This window comes from Lithobates pipiens, unplaced genomic scaffold (assembly GCF_037356315.1).
Source record: "Lithobates pipiens isolate NorthernLeopardFrog02 unplaced genomic scaffold, aLitPip1_a1.2 Scaffold_3, whole genome shotgun sequence".
NCBI classification, from domain to species: domain Eukaryota; kingdom Metazoa; phylum Chordata; class Amphibia; order Anura; family Ranidae; genus Lithobates; species Lithobates pipiens.
In genome coordinates, this window is record NW_027507790.1 from 223,096,770 (window position 1) to 223,118,787 (window position 22,018).

General features: G+C 42.9%; 1 protein-coding gene across 3 annotated transcripts in view; it reads left to right on the forward strand.

Annotated features, from left to right (window-relative positions):
- FYB1 (FYN binding protein 1) overlaps positions 1-22,018 on the forward strand; it is a 301,988-nt gene that overhangs the window by 244,599 nt on the left and 35,371 nt on the right. For 2 of the 3 annotated variants that reach the window (XM_077462820.1, XM_077462821.1), the window contains exons 12-16: positions 327-455; positions 9,817-9,836; positions 13,089-13,146; positions 15,097-15,199; positions 21,831-21,993. In XM_077462820.1, coding sequence (XP_077318946.1) covers positions 327-455; positions 9,817-9,836; positions 13,089-13,146; positions 15,097-15,199; positions 21,831-21,993 — 473 coding nt within the window. The remainder of the gene's footprint in view (positions 1-326; positions 456-9,816; positions 9,837-13,088; positions 13,147-15,096; positions 15,200-21,830; positions 21,994-22,018) is intronic. The other variant, XM_077462822.1, reaches the window with a different exon arrangement.

Below are 22,018 nucleotides of genomic sequence, written 5' to 3' on the forward strand. Positions count from 1 at the left end.
TTCAAAACTGCATGTAAATGTATTCATTTATTTGTAGTGAATACATTAGTGTACTGTTTTTTTTTTTTGTTTTTTTTAATTTAGTTTTTTTGGACTCCAGCTTTTGAATGTTATAATAAATGCAGCCGGAAAAGTGAAACCCCTTATATTAGGGCAAGTAAGCAGAACCCAGAAAAATAGGCCCTTCCATCCACATCCCCATGAGATTTAAGAAGTAGAAAGTGATTCTATCGCTTTAGAAAATGACTCAGTTGGTGTTCTGTTGTTGCTTTGTCCCTTGAAATGTGAATGTCTGAACTGAACGGTGCACTCTACACACTGCAAAGCTCTGTACCGCAGGAGGAAGAAAAAAGCGGCACGTGGTCCTGGTTTAAGAAGCGGAAGGGGACCCAACAAAAACAGAAACATGTCTCCGAAAAAACTGAGTCTGAAGATGGCGAAGACGAGTTTTCTTTGTAAGATAAAGCCTTAAAATTGGTGGCACCTCTGCTTACAGCAATCGGGCTGTACTAATTCACTGATATAACCGTGCTATTGTTCCCAATCAAATAGCTGCCATTAATCATTTGCTTCTCTGTCAAAGATTAACCAAATTCACCTGATCTGTGTTTGATTCACTGTTAAACTGTAAGCGATCAGAGAAACCAAATGCTGTTACAATGAAGGGACTTTTCAGTAAGAAGATAAAGAAAAACATGTTTGAAAGGCGGGCAAGGGTGTAAGAAAAAAATATCTTTTCATGTGACAACACTGAAGTACAGTGTAAAGTAGTGAGTGTACAGCTTGTATAACAGTGTAGATTTGCTGTCCCCTCAAAATAACTCAACACACAGCTATTAATGTCTAAACCGTTACCCACAAAAGGGTGTACACCCCTAAGTGAAAATGTCCAAATTAGGCCCAAAGTGTCAATATTTTGTGTGGCCACCATTATTTTCCATCACTGCCTTAACCCTCTTGGGCATGGAGTTCACCAGAGCTTCACAGGTTGCCACTGGTGTCCTCTTCCACTCCTCCATGATGACATCACGGAGCTGGTGGATGTTAGAGACCTAGTGCTCCTCCACCTTCCATTTAGGATGTCCCACAGATGCTCAATAGGGTTTAGGTTTGGAGGCATGCTTGGCCGGTCCATCACCTTTACCCTCAGGTTTTTTAGCAAGGCAGTGGTCATCTTGGAGGTGTGTTTGGGGTCGTTATCATGTTGGAATACTGCCCTGCAGCCCAGTCCCTGAAGGAAGGGGATCATTCTTTGCTTCAGTGTGTTACAGTACATGTTGGCATTCATGGTTCCCTCAATGAACTGTAGCTCCCCAGTGCCAGCAGCACTCATGCAGCCCCAGACCATGACACTCCCACCACCATGCTTGACTGTAGGCAAGACACACTTGTCTTTGTACTCCTCACCTGGTTGCTGCCACACATGCTTGACACCATCTGAACCAAATACATTTATCTTGGTCTCATCAGACCACAGGACATGGTTCTAGCAATCTATTCCCTTAGTCTGCTTGCCTTCAGCAAACTGTTTGTGGGCTTTCTTGTGCATCACCTTTAGAAGAGGATTCCTTCTGGGACAACAGTCATGCAGACCAATTTGATGCTGTGTGAGGCGTATGGTCTGAGCACTGACACCCCTTCAACCTCTGTTTTAAAGCTTGCAGCACTCATATGTCTATTTCCCATAGACAACCTCTGGATGTGACGCTGAACATGTGCACTCAGCTTCTTTGGTCAACCATGGCAAGGCCTGTTCTGAGTGGGACCTGTCCTGTTAAACCGCTGTATGGTTTTGGCCACCTTGCTGCAGCTCAGTTTCATGGTCTTGGCAAATTACTTATAGCCTAGGCCATCTTTATGTAGAGCAACAATTCTTTTTTTCAGATCCTCAGAGAATTGTTTGCCATGAGGTGGCATGTTGAACTTCCAGTGACCAGTATGACAAAGTGAGAGCGATAACACCAAATTTAACACACCTGATCCCTATTCACACCTGGGACTAACGAGTCACATGATGCCGGGGAGGGAAAATGGCTAACTGGGCCCAATTTGGACATTTTCACTTGGGGTGTACTCACTTTTATTGCCAGTGGTTCAGACATTAATGGCTGTGTTGTGTTATTTTGAGGGGACAGCAAATTTACACTGTTATACAAGTTCATTTCTTCAGTGTTGTCACATGAAAAGATATAATACAATATTTACAAAAATGTATACTGTGTATATAATGTCAATGCAAGTTACTTGCTAGGAGGAGAACCTCTGGGAAATCCAGTATGGAAAAATATGCAAGGGTCCTAGTTGATGAGAGCCCAGCAGCAGCATGTAATGCCAAGCTACAGCAAGCAAAGCTAGCAGAATATTAACATGCATCAAATCAGATATTTACTCAAGAGATAAAACTTTAATTCTACCACTTTACAAAACTCTGGTTTGGCCACATCAGGAGAGTGTTGTCCAGTTGTGGTTACAAGTCCTCAGGAAGGATGTGTTGGAACTGGAGAGAGTCCAGAGAAGGGCAAGAAAGCTAAAAGGGGTTGGAGGACCTGTTATGAAGAGCAACTACAAACATTAACTGCTTGCCAGCCACCGTCATTGTACTGCAGCAGGTCGGCACATTCCCACAAGCTGTCATAGCTATACGTCGGACGTTTAAACAGCTACAGCAGGCGCGCGCACCGGCTACACGGCTGGGGAACCAATGTGCGTGACCAATTGCCGCAGTGCTGTATCGCAAAAAATGGCCTGGTCATTAAGGGGGGAATTCTTCCGGTCCTTAAGTGGTTAATCTTATTCTGGGAGAAGAGGGGATATGATAGCCATATATAAATATCTTAATGGTGATTCTAGCATAGAAAGGAAACTACTCAGTCTTAAGTAGCTTAACAGGAGACATGGCCACTCAATGAAGTTGGAGAAGGAGAAGCGATTTAACCTTAAACTGCGTAAACATTTCTTTACTATCAGAGCAGTAAGGATGTGGAACTCCTTTCAACAGTTGGTGGTGTCTGCAGAGAGTATCAAAAATTCCCCAAAAAATCTTAGATGGGCATCTTAGCAAATGCAATATACAGGGATATGGGAAATAGTATTAACATAAACACACCCACACAGGCTGAACTGGATGAAACGGTGTCTTTATTCAACTTTAACAACTAACAGAGAATCTAAAGAATCTAGAGCTTCCATATCTTGCACCAATAAGAGATTACAAGACTGGAAAAGCTACATTTATGTTGGGTAACCAGATGTTTAATTAGGCTATAACCCAGCATTTTTGGATACCCAGTGGCGCGCATGCATGAATGAGATGATGTCCATATGTCTATAGCCAAATTATCGGCAAGGATCCTGAGAGCAGAGGATTAGCACCTCAGAGCCTTGCCATCAGGAGAGTGGTATTTCATCACCAGCTCCATACATTTTATTAGCATGCATGATTAAGTAATGTTTGGGGAAATTCTTCAGATGCACATCAGCAATTGCATCACTATTTAAAATGAATTTCCACAGTATCCTTAAAATCACATCTGAGACCCTGTCACCAAAAATTCAGGCAAAAAAAGCACAGATAAATCAATCATTTTAAACACTTGCTTGCATTACTTTTCTATTTCATTATGATTTTTTTAATTAATTTGCAATGTGCTTTTGAACGTGATAGAAAATCGAACTACTCCAGAAAAAGTATGTTTTCTAGCACAGCCCCCTTCGCTCTTGCATGTCATAGCCCTCTCCTTTTCTCGGAGTGTCTAATTACTCTCTGTGCTGGCCCAATATCTCAGACCCTCCACTTAGTTCCTTACATCATATTTTATGTAGCGGCTGTGGGAGTAGTGAAGGGGAATACTCTAGAGCAGTTATTGTCAATCAGGGTTCCATGGAATCCTAGGATTCTTTCAGGCATAGCAAGGGGTTCTTTGAGCTGTGGCTAACTGGCCTCCCATCTGATGGTGCCTACATAGTTCCAGGTCCAACGCCACTTGGCAAAGCCAACAACATGACTGCAAGGGTGTCATGCTGGCCACCTCTGTAAAGGGGGGGGGGGGGTATTCTTCCCACTTACCGCCACCAATGGTGCATTTTTTTCAATGATGCTTAATGGACTAAAATTACCAGGATTCCCTAAGACTTGAAAATTATTTCAAGGATTCCTCTGGGGTAGAAGGTTGAGAAAAGCTGCTCTATAGTGTCATATGAATTACTGCTCTGAATCACCTGGGCAGCAGCTGACATCACACTCCAGATGGCGGCACCCAGCAGAACCCCATAACTTTTGAATGTCCACATAAGGGAGGATTTTACTGGTAAACAACATGCATAAAATATGTTAAATGCTCACATCATTTTATTGGAAAATATTTGGAATATTTTTCTAATTAAAGGTCTGGGGGTGTTTTCTCTTTAAATATACTTAGTCCTACTGAAAAGCATGTAGCTACACTGAATGCTGGCATCCAATCTCTCTGCCCGTTGAGTCAATAGTATGAAAGGAGACATGTAAGTGGTTTACAAACCTGGCTGACTAGTCTGGCTTCACATTCTGCAAGTGCATAGAGAGATAAAATTAAGATTGATCTGTGTATTTTACTTCTCATTTACAGCTTCCTGGTATTTTCAGTGAAAGTTATTTTTAACACTAAAGCAAATATAGATATATCTATATAGATATATCTATATAGATATATATATATTGTGGGGAAGGTCATTTTCTGTTTCAGCATGACTGTGCTGATGTGTACAAAGCCAGCTCCATAAAGACATAGTTTGATGAGTTTGGTGTGGAGGAACTCAAGTCACCTGCACCAAATAATGACCTCATTACCACTAAACACCTTTGGGATTAGTTGGTAGCCAATTAGGTTGAATTATTAAAACTAGAGAGTGCAAAATCTTGTGCAGCTCTGCATAGAAATCAGCTTTTTTTTGTCAAAGCTTAATTCAAAAAGCTGAAGTTGGAAGCGTATTGGCTACCATGCACAGTTGTACCAGAGTTTGCACTTTCCAGTTTTAGTAAATCAACCCCAAAATGCAAACTAGGTCTTTTCAAGTAACATCAGTACCTGACCTCACAAAGGCTCCTTTGGCTGAATGGACAAAATTTCCCACCAACACGCTCCAAATTCTTGTGGAAAGGCTTCCCAGAAGAGTAAAGGCTGTTATAACTGCAAAGGGAGGGCCATGGTATTGGAATGGGATGTCCAACAATACACAGTATAGGGAAGATGGTTGGGTGTTCACATTTGGATATGTATATTGACATAGTTATGAAATATTATCATGAAGCATTACCATTTAAGCTGCATTGGGCATACCCCTGAGTGTGCTAAAGGATGTAGTTCTCTTTTTTTAGTTAGAGAATTTCCAGATTGAAAATCTTTTCATCTTTGAAAAAACTGCCAATTGGTTGTCATTTGAATACCTTCAACATAAAAATATCATAGTATCTTCACCTCTATGCCAATATAAACACCAGGGATGTCAGCCTCAACAGCTGGGGTTCCTATAATCACCATCTTCATCTGGTGGGGGCTTCCCCTCCCCCCCACTCCCCCGATCAAATGGCCCGGCAGAAGGGATTCCCGCATCAACCCTGTCTGTGTTGATGGGGGAAGTGAGCAAAATTGTTTCCTGCAACCCATGGCCTGCCAAAGGCTTTGGCTGAAACGTGTTATCACTCTGCTGGGTTGGTTTGGATGTCCCAGATCTCTTATCTTTTACCAAATAAGTATTTTAGAGGATTGTAATTGGATTCCAGCTCTCTTCAACGCTGAAGCGAGTAGGATCCTACAATGAAGTTCACCAAAAAATTTATACTGGGGGTTGCTTCAAGTTTTAAACAAATCTCAACTTTCAGTTTTTACATTTGACTTCCAGCAAGTTTCTATTGATATCTTATTATTAGGCCCATAATCAGTAACAGCACTTATTTCTTATCTGTTCTAATATTCACTTACTGTCACACATTTCTGTGATTGTACTAACTGTGGTGTGTCTATATATGTTATTTTAAATCATGCCCCTTCTCCTGAAATATTTGATTTTACCATTCTACGATATTTATGTGATTTTATTTTTATTACTGTTCTAATATAAATAATCAAAATACCTTATATATAAAATCAATATGAATCAGAGTGGTAAGTAAATATGATTTATGTGGATTTTAGAAGCTGCTTATTCCAATTGATGTCACAGCATTATATTTGGCCTTTTTCAGGCTGGAGGGTGCTGGTTCCAGCATTACTAATACCTATGTTTAAAGTGTGGGAATAAAGAGGGCGCACCAGCCTTGTGCATTATCCTTCAGTAAATGTATTTGTAAAAACAGATTAAAAAATACTCACAAACATGCGAAGATATTCGTATTGTAAAAGCCTCCAAATGGTGGCAGTCAATCTAGGTACAACAGTCTCCAGATGGTGAAGGACTTAAGGACCACTGCTGGCTGACATGTTTCAAAGGGATACCTTCTTCCTCAAAGCCCAGAGGACTTAACAAATACAGAAAAATAAATATACGTATCTATAGTCTACAGAAGATCAACTCTAATAAACAAAATTAAGTGAAAACAGTAAAATAGTTAAAACATTTAAAGGGTCCTTGCATCCGGGTGACTTAGCTCATTCAATGTTAATGCTGGAATCTTTCCTAAAAAAATAAAAAGGAGTAGGCGCAAGCCCCTAGCGCATTACCTGAGTAAAAATATATTTATTGAAATGGAAGGAAGCCAATAAAATTCATACTCACAAAAGTACCAACGTGTACAGCATGTAAATGGAAGGGTAACAGGTAGAAAGTGTATGTGCTAATAAAACCTCCCATGGAGCATGCTGACACGTTTCGGGGGTGCACCACTTTCAGAGCTGTGCTGACCTACCTTATGTTAAGATCAATGACAGTAGAAAGGTTGCTGGGAAGGCCCTACCAAAGTATTGCTGTAGCATGAACTGTAGTTACACCCCTGGTTACACACATATATGTATATATATATATATATATATATATATATATATATATATATATATATATATATATACACAGAGTGCTGTGAAAAAGTATTTGCCCCCTTCCTGTTTTTTTTTTTTTTGCATATTTCTCATGCATAAATGATTCAGATCATCAAACTAATTTTAATATTACACAAAGATAACCCTAGTAAATCCAAGATGCAGTTTTTAAATTATTATTTCATTTATTAAGGGAAAAAATCTGTTCAAACCTGCCTGGCCCTATGTGAAAAAGTAATTACCCCCTCCCACGCTGAATCATGCATGAACTGTGATTAACCACAATTTTTGGAAAGCTGAGTTCAATTTCACTTGCCACACCCAGGCCGTATTACTGCCAGACCTGTTGATTAAAAAAATCATTTAAATAGAAGCTGTCTGAAAAAGTGAAGCACGCTAAAAGATCTCAAAAAGCAACCCATCATGCCGTGATCTAAATAAATTCAAGAACAGAAGAGAAACAAAGTCATTGACGTATATCAGTCTGGAAAGGTTTACAAAGCCATTTCTAAGGCTTTGGGATGCCAGCAGTGAGAGCCATTATCCACAAATGGAGAAAACTTGGAGTGGCCGGCCAACCAAAATGCACAGCTCCAAGAGCAGAACGACGACTCATCCAGGAGGTCATAAAAGATCCCAGAACAACATCTAAAGAACTGCAGGCCTCACTTGCCTCAGGTAAGATCAGTGTTCATGATTCAACAATAAGAAAGAGACTGGGCAAAAATGTTCCAAGGCCAAAGCCACTGCTGACCAAAAAGAACACAAAGGCTCATGTCACATTTACCAAAAAACATCTTGATTATCCCCAAGACTTTTAGGCAAATATTCTGTGGACTGATGAGAGAAAAATTCTACTTTTTGTAAGGTATGCGTCCTGTTTCTTCTGGCATACCAATAGTCAGACATGGTGGTGGTAGCATGATGGTCTGCGGCTACTTTAACATAACTGATGGAACCATGAATTTTGAGCTCTACCAGAAAATCCTAAAGGAGAATGTCCAGCCATCAGTTCATGACCTCAAGCTCAAGTACATTTGGGTTATTCAGCAGGACAATGATCCGAAACACAACAGCAAGTCCACCTCCAAATGGATCAAACAGAGCAAAATTTAGGTTTTGGAGTGGCATAGTCGAAGCCCGGACATAAATTCAATTGAGATGCTGTATGAACCTTACACAGGCTGTTCATGCTGGAAAACAATTCAACACTATAATGTGGCTGAATTAAAACAATTCTGCAAAGAAAAGTACACCAAAATTGCTCCACAGCAATGTGAAGGACTCATTGCCAGTTATCGCAAACGCTTGATAGCAGTTGTTGCCGCTAAGGGTGGCACAACCAGTTATTAGGTTTAGGGGCAATTACTTTTTCACATAAAGCCAGGCAGGTTCGGACAGATTTTTTGCCTTAATAAATTAAACCATCATTTAAAAACTGCATTTTGTATTTACTCTGGTTATTTTTGTGTAATAATAAAATTTGTTTGATGATCTGAGTCATTTAAGTGTGACAAATATGCAAAAAAATAAAAAATCAGAAAGAGGGCAAATATTTTTGCGTATATATATATATATATATATATATATATATATATATATATACACATACATATAGTAAAATTGGGGTGATCAGACTCAATTGTGAGTGCACCAGTCCAAAACTGTATTTTTTAAAGGAATGGTAGCCCACTTTTATTTAAAACAATAGAAAAGTTCACAAAGACATTAGTAGCCCACACAGGGAGTTCCAGGATTACTGTATCTTGCACAATCAGAAAATGTAAGCCTTCTGGCCTCCAGCCTAGGCCTTAGATCTGCTCCTTAGACCAAAAGAGTTCCTTAAGCCGCGTACACACGGGCGGACTGTCTGTCCAACTTAGTCCGCTGAAACACATTTCAGAGGACAGTCCGCTCGTGTGTGGGCTTCAGCGGACTTTTTCAGCGGACAGTCTGGCGGACTTAGTCTTTCGGAATTTCCGTAATATTGTCTGTCCAACTTTGGTTTCAGCGGACAGTCCGCTCGTGAGTAGGCAAGTTGGACGGACTAAGTATGGCGCATGCTCAGAAAGGATTTACACGGCCGAAGGTTGCATTGCAGTGTATTGGACATCGTATTTCTAGTCCCGTCGTACGTGCTGTACACGTCATCGCGCAAGCTTTCAACGGACTGTCTGTTCATCGTGTGTGGTCAAGTCCGTTCATTCAAAAGTAGGACGGACTGTCCGTCGGATTGTCTGACGGACTTAGTTGGCCAGACAGTCCGCCCGTGTGTACGCGGCTTTAGAGTCAAGCTCCCTCCTAGCTTACTCCCGATCAGCTCCTTGCTGCTCTGTCACAGACTACATCTGCTTCCTGCAGACATGCATGCTCTGGCTGCCCCCATGCAGCCTCTGACTGCAAATGAATGGGAGTCCAACTGACTCCCTTGCACAGACCTCCTGTCTACTGGGTGGGCCCTGAGCCATAGTCAGGTCACAACTAAATAGCCCAGCACACAGCTGTGCAATCAGCGTGCCTGTCTCTCTAAAATCCGGTGTAAACCAGCAATCTTCCAGGTAGCACAGGGTCCACTGCCACAATATATAAAGTATATGTTTTTCTGTATTTGTTTAGTTGAATGTCACCTAGTATTAGGGTACTTGTACCCATGCAATGGTTAAGTTGTACCACACATCACTGCTCTTTGCAGGGAGTATTAAGGAAACCCATGTCATTAATTGTTATAAAATTGAAAGGGAGAGGTAGTTATATTCAAATAGTGTGTGCAGCTAGTAATCCAAGTTTCTTTCTTTATATTTTACAGGTCACATTCATCCATTCCTGGTAAGTGACCTTAAAGGCGTATATTTATCTTGTCACTGAACTATGCATTCTTATTTTACTCTATGAGCCCTGAAAATTGTCTGTGCTTTGTCAAAGGAGATATGGGCCACAATTATCATGGTCACATTTTGTGGTTGATTCAATAAAGGCAAATAGACTGTGTATTTAGCAAGTGCAGTTGCTCCAGAGCTTGGTAAATGAGGGGAAGCTCTGCTGATTTCCATCATCCAATCATGTGCAAGCAAAAATGCATTTTTTTATTTTATTATCCCTGCATGTGATTGGGTATTTGTCGCAAAGTGAAGCTTCACCTCATTTACCAAGCTTTGGATCAACTGCACTACCAAAGTGCATAGTTTATTTGCCTTTAGTAAATCAACCCCTCTGTGTCATTCAGCCTTATCTTTCTTGGCACCCTACTGGCTGCAGGGTGTGGAGTCTGACCTTATTGGCCAATAGGGAAACAGAAGGAGCAGCTTTTTATAAGCTGAATCTGATAGGATGGGAAAACAGAAGTTACCATTGCTCACATGTTTTTGGTGCATACTCTTGGCCTAGTTAGCCACTGAAATAAGCATCTGCATATCATGGCCCCCAACACTTAATTGGCTACATTATAGCATGCATCTTTATAAACAGTTGTACACAGATTGTTTTAATCCAAAAGTAGACTAAGATGATTTCTTATAGGATGCTCTAGTTATAGCATATTTCTTAGTCAGTGGCGGCTAGTGTTTCTTTTTTTTTGGGGGGGGGGCAGAAAACAACCCCCCCCTCGGTCGGCCGGCACTGACCGCAACCCCCTCGTGGTAGGTCATCCAGCCCCGCACTTACCCCATCTAGATCACGGGCGGGCAGTGCTACTGTGGGAGGCGGGTGGCTGCTTCCATCGCATCTCCTCCTCCTCTGCATCATGGTGACTTCCACCATGCGTCTCCTCTTAGGCATCCAATAGGATCACCAGTCCTTTCAGCCAGTCTCTGATGGGCCGGGAGGAGAATCAGTGTGACAAAAGAGAAAATTAATTTGCTATTGTCACACAAGTGGGTGTGCCCACTGCGCCTCGAGCACACCCTTTTTTGAAGCCTGTTAAAGCCTCTGGCTCTAATCCCGTGCTTCAAAAACATTTTAAAAACTCCATGGGAATCCATGCGTTCTGGTGCCCCGCATTTAGATTAGGAGGCCGGATGCATGGATGGGGGGGTGGTATTTAAGGACATTTCAGCTGTGAGTGAGATTCCCCTCACCGCCTTCTCCTCCCCTTCTTGCCAGCTGTCACCCTCCTGTCCTGAAGGACAGAGTGAGCAGCTCCACCTAAGTGCAGTGTGACTGCAATTTAATGAATAAAAGGTAACAAATACACTCACAAGGTTAAAAACAATTCCAGCAAAAATGATGAATGTGGTGTTCATCCACTCTACTCCGGCTGGTCAGAGGTCTGGGGGCACTGGTGGCTCCCAACGCTTCCTGGTAAACTCGGAGACGCTCAGGGGCACCGATGATGTCACTTCTGGGTATATGTCGGATTTTTATTTCTGTCTGTGACCCTCGCTTCCAGTCTTTGTATTGCTTGTACAAGAAATCGTAGGACGTGATTGTCAGAGATATGAAGGCACTGGCAACAACAAAATATTGTCAGAAGCTGCAACACTTCCCCATTGAATCGTCACATTTCTTTTTGCAAAAATAAAATATTCTCTTCGTGAGCTACATTTTTCAGGCATTACAGTGCTAAAAATAGCGCCTTTATAGCACCTGAAAAGAGCGGCTCCATTCACTCCAGTAAGAAAGCCTGAGGGCTTTCACACTGGAGCGGTGTGCTGGCAGGGCGTCAGAAAAAGTCCTGCCAGCAGCTTCTTTGGAGTGGTGAAGGATCGGTGAACTCACCGCTGCTCCCCATTGAAATCAGTAGGGCAGCGCTGTGATACCGCCGGCAAAACGCCACTCTGGCAGCATTTTGCGGGTGGATTTAACCCTTTTTCGGCCACTAACGGGGGGTTAAAACCACCCCCCTAGCAACAGAATTGGGCCGCTAAGCGCTGCTTTACTGCTGACGCCCAGGGTAGCTCAGTGTGAAAGGGCTCTTAAATACCCACCAAGAACTGGGTCTGTACACTGTATGAAGTTTGCTGAACTGTATGATTTTCTATCCCATTCAAGAGAATGTCACCTCTGTCTGTCGTGACGGGAAGTGAGACAGTCTCCCTAATAGGAACACAGGCTACAATAATCTGTAGATAACTGTAAGGGTACCAATCCAATGGAGATAAAGTCTGGAATAGTTTATTATTAGAAGATAAACAAGATAAGAAAGCCAACATGTTTTGGGAGGTTCACAATATCCCCTTTCATCAAGGCTTGTATGTCCTTCAGGAAGTCACAAAATGCATTGGCCTTCTCATTTTGTTGATCTTCTAATAATAAACTATTTGGTATTCTTATCCACAATGGCATGGCACCCTTACTGTACACTGGATACTAGCTTCTGAATTTCCCTCAGCATACTTTTTATGTATGCACAAAAATAAAAAAGGATGTTCTAACCCTTTCCCCAATCTATCTAAAACAAAAATGTTTTAGTAGGAGTTATGCCGCGTACACACGACCGGACTTTTCGACGGACTAGGGAAGGAATCCGCCCTACAATTCAATCGTGTGTGGGCTTCATCGGACCTTTGCTGTCTAAAAATCAGATGGACTTTAGATTTAAAACATGTTTCAAATCTTTCCGACGGACATGAGTCCGGTCGAAAAATCAGTTTGTCTGTATGCTAGTCCGACGGATGAAAACCGACGCTAGGGCAGTGATTGGCTACTGGCTATGAACTTCCTTATTCTAATTCGGTCATACGCCATCACGTTCAAATCCGTCGGACTTTGGTGTGCTTGTGTGTGGCCAAGTCCATTCGTTCAGAAAGTCCGTCGGAACTCCGCCAAAAGTCCGTCGGGAAGAACGTCGGACCTAGTACGTCAAAAAAGTCTGGTCGTGTGTACATGGCATTAGGCTTTAATGTAGTCATTGATATTTATTTAAAGGGGCTGTGCAAAGTAAGGGAAAACCTGAAAACATGGCCTGTTAGGGGTACTTGAGGACTTAGGTTGAGAACCACTGCTTTAATGAACCATATCCACGTCAGTTATTGATTTATTATACAATAAAATGTATACTTAGAAAAAAAATATTATCACTGTTAATAAAACAGTCTTGTCTTATTTGCAATTGCATTTTTTCTTTATTCTTCCTTTATACAGATAGCGATGTTTACGACGATGTGGAAACTGATTTCCCACCTCCTCCTATAGAATCTAGGTAGGTATGAAAAGCTCTAAGAATATTTTTGTACTTTCAGTTTAATTGTTTAACCACTTGCTAAAACCCCCTCCTGCCCAGAACAATTGTCAGATTTAGCGCTGACGCACTTTGAACGACAATTGCGCGGTCATACAACACTGTACCCAAATGACATTTTTTGAAGTTTTTTTCCCATAAATAGAGCTTTCTTTTGGTGGTATTTGATCACCACTTGTTTTTTTTATTTTTTGTTTAAAAAATTTAAAAAAACAATTTTTAAAAAAAAAATACAAAACCGTTTTATATTTTGTTAATAAATGTTGCAAACAGGTAATTTTTCTCCTTCATTGATGTACGCTGATGAGGCTACAGTTATGGGCACTAATAGCCTGCACTGATGGGCACCGATAGGCTGCATTAATGGGCACTGATAAGGCGACACTGATGGGCACTGATAAGGCGGCACTGATGGGCACTGACGAGGTGGCACTGGTGGGCACTGATAGGTGGCACTGAAGGGCACTAATAGGTGGCACTGATAACTGGCACTGATGGGTGGCAGTAATGGGCACTGATGGGTGGCAGTGATTGGCACTGGTAGGTGACACTGATAGGCAGCACTGCTAGGTGGCACTGATGAGGCACTGATTGGCACCACTGGTGGGCATTGATAGGTGGCACTCGTGGGCACTGATTGCTGGCACTTACTGTGAGTACTGATTGCTGACACTTAATGTGTACACTGATTGATGGTACCGGTGGGCACAGAGGAGGCGGCTATGCCTCTTCCTCTTTGGGACCGATGTCCCTTCAAACAGAAGCCGGTGATCGGCTTTTTTTCTCCTCACGCTGTCAGCGCGAGAAGAAAAGAAAAACAATTACCGATCCTCTGTATACATGGCGTGATCAGCTGTCATTGGCTGACAGCTGATCACATGGTAAGTGGCCAGAATCTGTGATCACCCGAGTCTCATTGACTCGGGTGATCACAGCGTGCACCCTGCATGCCCGTCAGGGGGGTGTGGCAAGACTGCAAAGGGGAGGACGTCACTAGAATGTATGTTACGGTCATTTAGGTGCTTATCTAATAGTTTCTTGAAACTATCGATGCTCCCCGCTGAGACCACACCTGTGGAAGGGAATTCCACATTCCACAAGTGTCCATCTCTTAAAAATGATATCTGAAGTTCTTTGTAAAATAAGAGCCATTGGGATTGATTTACTAAAGGCAAATAGACTGTGCACTTTGCAAAGTGCAGTTGCTCCCGAGCTTAGTAAATGAGTTAATGCTTCATTTGGCAAAGAATACCCAATCATGTGCAAGGAATTAAAAAGAAAAACAGCATTTTTGCTTGCATGTGATTGGATGATGGAACTTACCAGAGCTTCTGCTTGTTTACTAAGCTCTGCAGCAACTGTACTTTGCAAAGTGTACAGTCTATTTGTCTATTAGTAAAGCAACCCCATTACACTCTTCTTCATTGCAGTGCTTTGGCATTTGACACTACTGGGATTGCCTGTGTTTACTGACGCATGCTGTGGCCTCCATCGTCTGATCCACTAATCACCAATGAGTCCTGTAATGACTAAGAGGTGAGTACCAGGAACCGTGGCACACAACTAGGGACACGGGCACTCCCAGAAGAGTAGAATACCAAAGAGTCTTACAGCGGCTGCAGTACTGGAGAGGAGGGAAGGTAAGAGACAAGGCCTACCAGGGAGGTAAATATCATGCCTCTTCTCTTACAGGGAACTTCAGGTATGATTTTTTTCAAGACTTAGATGGTCTCAGTAGATTCCTGAACATTTTTAAAATGCTTTGTAAATGCTGCTGAATCTGATCAACAAAGCTTAACCTAGTCTTCCCTAATCACAATGAAACAAACATGTCTAGGGCTGAACATTCATACTATTTAATGTACCTTTTGCTAAGGCAGAAAACTACATTTATAGTTTCATGTGTTTTAGTTTATTTACGAGCAAAAGAACTGACACTCTGGGAAGGTCACCAGATTACAAGACTCTCAAGAAGCTGGAAAAAGAGGAGAAGGATTTCAGGAAAAAATTTAAGGTAACGCTTTGGTGAAACAAATGATATTTCATTCTTCTTTATGCACTTCTGCGTCATTTTTTCAGTGAACTGAATTAATAGGAAAGAAGGCCAATTTGCCTGTCTATGTGCTGGGACTAGATCGGTCAAGGTTGCTCAGTACAGCCCAATGAATATGGTGTAAATGGGCCTTTAATCAATTAGTTAGAGGGGTTTATTACAACTATTCTTTTAACTTACTGAGTTGTTATTCAAAATTTTATATATTTATATATATACATATATATATATATATATATATATGAAAACAATAAAATTGCGATGTAATGCCACATACACGCGGTCGGATTTTCCAATGGAAAATGTTTGATGGGAGCTTTTTGTCGGAAATTCTGATGGTGTGTAGGCTCCATCGGACATTTTCCATCAGAATTTCCGACACAAAATTTGAGATCTGGAGCTCAAATTTTCCAACAACAAACTCTGTTGTCGGAAATTCTGATTGTGTGTACACAATTCCGATGCACAAAGTTCTACACATGCTTGGAATCAAGCACAAGAGCCGCTCTGGCTATTGAACTTGATTTTTCTTGGCTCGTTGTACGTCACCGTGTTCTCGATGTTCGAGATTTTCGACAACATTGTGTGACTGTGTGTATGCAAGACAAGTTTGAGCCAACATCCGTCGGAAAAAATCCCATGGATTTTGTTGTCGGAATGTCCAATCGTGTGCACGCGGCATAAGAGCTTATAGAGCTTCTGGCACAATCATTGATATAAACTGTTGTAAAACAATAAAATTCTCAAAAAGTGCCGTGCTAAAGGTATTGATGAAAAACTGAAAATTTATATCAAATACTTACCATAATTTTCCTTTCCTGATGGACTCCATGGCAGCCTACGTATGGGTTAACCCCGCCTCTCCTACCTCATAGGACCCCACTCCCATAAATCTTTGCTTCTAGTCAGAGACCACGTTCCGTAACTTAGTCTACTCCAGCAAATGGGAGGGAACTCCTGCTGCCATGGAGTCCATCAGGAAAGGAAAATTACGGTAAGTATTTGATATAAATTTTCCGTTTTCCTGACGGACTCCATGGCAGCCTACGTATGGGAAATGACTAGCCATACACACCCGGGTTGGCAATTGCTGGTTAAAGAAAAGAAGGTTTAATTGGCACCGTCAACAGATAAGACATTCAAACCAAAATTAACCGAAGACAAGGAAGCCGGTTCTACACAATAGTGTGTCATAAAAATATTAATCGACGACCATGAGGCCGCTTTACAGATCACTTCCGGGGAAACATGACGGGAAGCTGCCCACGATGTAGAAACGCTCCTGGTAGAATGAGCAGTAACCGCTTCTGGGGGAGCCAGACCCTTAGCCTTATACGCCCTTTGGATGGCTTGGACAATCCAAGATGCTATAGTTCTTGAAGAAGCACGTAAACCTCTATTCTTCCCATAAAAGTAGATGAATAAGTGGTCAGAATTCCGGAAAGGAGCTGTGGCTTCTAGGTATTGCTTTAAGACTTCTCCAACATCTAGAGGATGAATATTGGAGTCTTCATCTGCCTGGAAAATTGGAAGGACAATTTCCTGATTTTCGTGAAAAACGGTTGTTACTTTCGGATTTGAACCTAACATAGGAATCAGGACTGCCCGATCTGGGAAAAAAGGTGAGAAATGGCTCCTTGCAGCCTAGGGAACTAATCTCAGAGACCCTTTTGGCCGATGTTATGGCCACAAGAAAAGCAGTCTTAAGGGAGAGATCCTTAATAGATGCTTGTCCCATATGCATTTCTGAGAAAAAATCCAAAACAAAAGGAAGATCCCATTTTGGAAACCTTGGCTTTCTCTGAGGTCTGAGTCTTCTTGCCCCTTTGAAGAACTGCCTAGTGAGAGGATGCTTGGCCCATGAGATACCTGAAAATGCAGAGATCGCAGAGACCTGAACCCGCAAGGAACTTACAGATAGGGACAAGTCTAGACCCTTTTGTAGAAAACCAATAACATCCTGTATCTTCGGATCTCTACATGAGCCGTTGGATGTAGACACATAGACCGCAAATTTTGCCCAAATCCTCTGATAAACTTTGTTGGTACCTGGTCTTCTGGCATTTAGTAGAGTAGAAATGGCTGTGTCAGGACAGCCTAATGCCTCCAGGCTTTCCCTTTCAAAAACCAAGCCATCAGATGGAGCTGAGATGGGCAAGGGTGATAGATTGTTCCCTGTGACAAGAGGTCCGGCCTGAGAGGGAGCGGAACTGGATCCTGGTAGCTGAGTTGTAATAAGAGAGGGAACCATGGTCTGTTGGGCCAGTATGGAACAACCGCTACTACTTCGACTTCTTCCCATCTGAGCCTGGACAGAAATCGGAGAATGACTGGAACCGGGGGAAAGGCATAAGCCTTGTGGAACCTCCACTGGTCCGTCAGTGCATCCACTCCGAAGGCCTGAGGACAACGACACCTCGTGTAATACTTCTCCAGTTTGAAGTTGCACGGGGAGGCAAACAGGTCCACCTCTGGTAGAACTCCCAGAGACAGGACCCAGTTGAACACCTCGATGTGGAGAGACCACTCGTTGTTGTCCAGGGAAAACCTTGATAGAAAGTCCGCCTGGACATTTTGAATTCCCGGAAGATAGACTGCCGTTAGATTCAACAGATTTGACTGGGCCCAAGCCATGATTGGCTTTACTTCCCTCAGCAAGGAAAGACTGCGGGTGCCCCCTTGTCTTTTGATGTAAGAAACAGCCGTCGTATTGTCCATCCTTAGAAGGACTGAGGATCCTGATGTCAGGTGGAGAAAAGCCTGTAAAGCACGCAAGGCGGCCCGGAGTTCCAGCACATTTGAGACTACCTTCTGGGATGGGAAGTCTCACATGCCTTGGGCTACTTCCGACAAGCATAGAGCACCCCAACCTCTGCTGCTGGCATCCGTTGTCACCGTTACCCAGGAGACCGGGGCTATTGAATGGCAATTCAGAAGGTTCTTCTGCTGTAACCACCAAGGAAGACTCTCCCTCATTGAAGGGATTATCCAAACCAGATGATCTCGGGAGTTCGGATCCCACTGTTGGAGAAAGCCCTTCTGAAAGGGTCGCATTTTCCATTGCGCCCATTTCGCCATTGGAGCCATGGCCACCATGGTACCTATTATCATCAGACACTGAGAGGCCCTGAGAAGGGGAGATGACATTGCAAGATAGCTTCTGTCGCGAATCACCGGAATCTTCTCTAGAGGTAAGGAGATTGTACTCTTTACTGTGTTGAATCGGGCTCCAAGAAACGTTAAGGACTGAGTTGGGATTAGATGACTTTTCTCCTTGTTCAATAGCCACCCGAATTCCGTCAGGGTAGAAATGACCTGATCTCGATGTGACAAGAGATGGTCTCTGTTTTGAGAGAGTAAGAGCAGATCGTCCAAGTAATGGTGCAAACGAATCCCTTTGACCCGGATTAGAGCCACGATAGCCAGTAAGAGCTTGGAAAACACTCGAGGCGATGTTGTAAGCCCGATTAGGAGACATGTAAACTGAAGGTGTGTTTGACCCACTGCAAAGCGGAGATACTTCTGAAACTCCCTTGCGATAGGAACATGAAAGTAAGCGTCTTTCAGGTCTATGGAAATAAGCCAATCGCCTGGTTGGATCGTCTGGCGTATTGTTAGCAATGTCTCCATCTTGAACCTTTCTTTCTTTATAAATGTGTTCAGGTGTGTCAGATCGATGACCGGCCTCCAGGAACCACTCTTTTTGAGGACCATGAAAAGGGGGGAGTAAATCCCTTTGAACCTTTCCTCGGTTGGAACCCGAATGGCGGCTCCTTGGGCCAACAGGGATTCTGTATAAGACAGGAGAATTTGTCTCTTTTCTTCTGAGTGTGGCAGAACTGTCGGTACAAACCGGTGTATGGGCGGGCTACTGAAGACCCAGGAATGGCCCGCTGACACTGTTTTGATTGTCCAATAGTCTTTGACTAAGGCTGCCCAGACGTGCTGGAAAAGGAGTAACCGGGCCCCAACCCGCTCCGCCTGGACAGGCTCTATATCAAAAAGACTTGGAAGGCTCCCGTCCCCCAGATGTAGCTGACTTTGAGGACTTCTGGCCAGAGGGCTGATTTCTCCTCCAATTTTTTCTAAATTCGCGACCAGGCCTGTAGCGACGGGCATCTCTAGCGCGTTCTGGATCTGATCTATATTGAGATCTCCTCTGACCCAGGAGACGGCGATCCTGGGGTAAGAACCCTGACTTACCACCTGTAGCGCGTGTAATGGCAGAATCCAATTTGTTCCCAAAAAGGGAAGATCCCTCAAAGGGAATTCTGCACCATGCCTGTTTGGAGGCAGGATCAGCAACCCAGGGGTGAAGCCATAGGGCACGTTTTGCCGTAACAGAGGAAAGCATAACACGTGCTACAAGGCGAATAATATCAAGGGACGCCTCCCCCAGGAAAACCGAAGCGAGTCTCAGCTCATGTATTGGTGATCTCCTGACCAACTCTTCGGACATACTGCCCAGGGTTGCACCAATTTCATCCGTCCAGGCCTCCATAGCTTTTGATAACGCTGCCAGGGCTAAGGCTGGTTTACAAGCCATACCTGCTGTTATATAAATAAGTTTCAAGTCCGTATCAATCTTTCTTTCTAGGCCATCCCTGAAGGACACAGTATCTTCCAGAGGAAGTGTAACATGTCTCACTAGCCTCATCAAGGCTGCATCAATTAGAGGAGCCGACTCTAGATGTTTCACCTCATTGCTCTTAAATGGGTACATTTTTGAAATTTTTGAAATCAAGGAGTTTTTCCTCTCAACTTTACTCCACTCGTCCATAATAATTTCGCCAAGTTCACCCAAGAAGGGGAAGTTTGGGCGCTCCTTTTTGAGATGTTTAAAGTATTTCCTCTGTTTAGAGGGAGCTTCTATAGGATCTTCCCATCTCAATGTCTCCTTGACCGCCCTGACCAACTGCGGAACTAAGGAAAAGTCAAAACCGGCACCAGGTTCCAAACCTTCAGTCTCACTGTCGGAAGAACCGGAAAATGAGGGACTATGACGAGAGGGACCAGGAACCTCTGTATCCGAAACATCAGTGGCTAGAGCCGTACCGGAAGGAGGGATAAACGGTTGATCAGAATCTGCTTTATTCAGTGATTCCTGAACTACTCTCCTGACCAGAGCTTCCACTTGCTGGTCCCCAGCTCCTCTTTCCTTCATGGCTCTTCCATAACATAGCTCGCAGAGGGATTTACCCTCTGGGACCTGAGCATTACATCCCCAGCAGGCTCTACTCTCTGAGCGGCTGGCATGGCGGTGAGAATGGCGACTAGACTCAGACTTAGACCTTTCTTTACGGTGTCTGGATGGTGACCTAATATGTCTAGAACTTGACGTGGAATGGTGATGTTGTGAATCTTTATGTGCTGATAACTGAGGTTCAGACCTGGAAGGGCTGGAAAGAAAAAACATGCAAGACAAAGTCATCCTGATCCTAACCCAAGCAATACAGGCAGAATGAAAAGAAAAAGATTCATTCCTACCTGCGGCATAAGGGTTGGCCACTGGGGGGCGGCGATACGTCCATAGCAGCAGACTCAAACAGCTAGGTAGTAAAAAACAAATACAGTGCTTGCAGAGTATAATAAAACAGCGTAGACCCAACTGACCATGAGAAAAAAAGGGAGACATACCTTGAGAAAACAGAGAGCAGACACCGGGATCACAGCCTGAGCTCAAAAGCATCCCAATCAAATAGCTGTCTCTGACAGCTATTTGAATCTGCCGCCGAGTGATGACGTCATCGCACCCACAGCGTACTTGCGCCGAGACTGACGCTGCCGTATAACGCCCGCGCACATGCGCGGCCGCCGCCATCTTGCCCCAACCGCGCCTGCGCAAACCAAGCCTCGATATACTGTGTGGCCCCATAATCTCCGATTGACTGGGGGCCCCATAATCTCCTATTGCCCGGGGACCCCATGGGTTGTCAGTCCACCCCTGATGTGTACGCTGGGTACACACACCCAATAGACCTGGACTCACCTTCTTGGGTGGACCTTAACTTGATTATGTTAGTACCATCAAGAGCACGTAAGGGTTAATCTTCATCCTCGGAGGTACGGCTGCACTTCACTCTTTTATACGGTATATCAATAGATTGTATCCCAAAGAAATAGAGCTCAAAGCAGCACATAGTGTAATCTGTTTTAAACCGTTTATTAAAAGACTTTACAAACTCTACAAAGAGATCAAGTGTGCATTTTATGTGACTTTTTAATCCCCTTCTATTATTTATCATCTTTCTAGAACATGCTGTACTTTTTACTATGTCTCTCCAGCATACTTTATTTTTCAAAACTTATTCTAAATTTTCTATCTCTTTTTTTATTATTTTTTTTATTTCATTCTTCTTATTGAAACTTGAGAATTAAAAATTTATAGAAAACATCCATAGACTAGAACCTATGATAGAAGGATCAGCTTCAAAAAAGCAAGAGCGAAAATTCAGAGCACGTTTTGGAAAGTAGAAAAATAAATTATGCTGGAGAGAAATAGGAAAAAGTACAATGGGATCTAGAGAACCATTGTTATATTGTTTTATATTTGTGGTCAACAATGTAACCCACTAAGGTCTTTGTTGTGCAGTTCACAGGAGATATACGTGTGCTCTCCACAGTCCAGGTAGTGTTAAATCTGTCAACGAAGAAATGGGGCTCCAAAGACTTACCTCTGAAGGCTGGAGAAACTTTGGATGTGATACAACTTTCGAGTGGTTCCACGCTTCTGTGTAGAAATAATGAAGGCAAATGTAAGTACATAAAGGTCACATGATA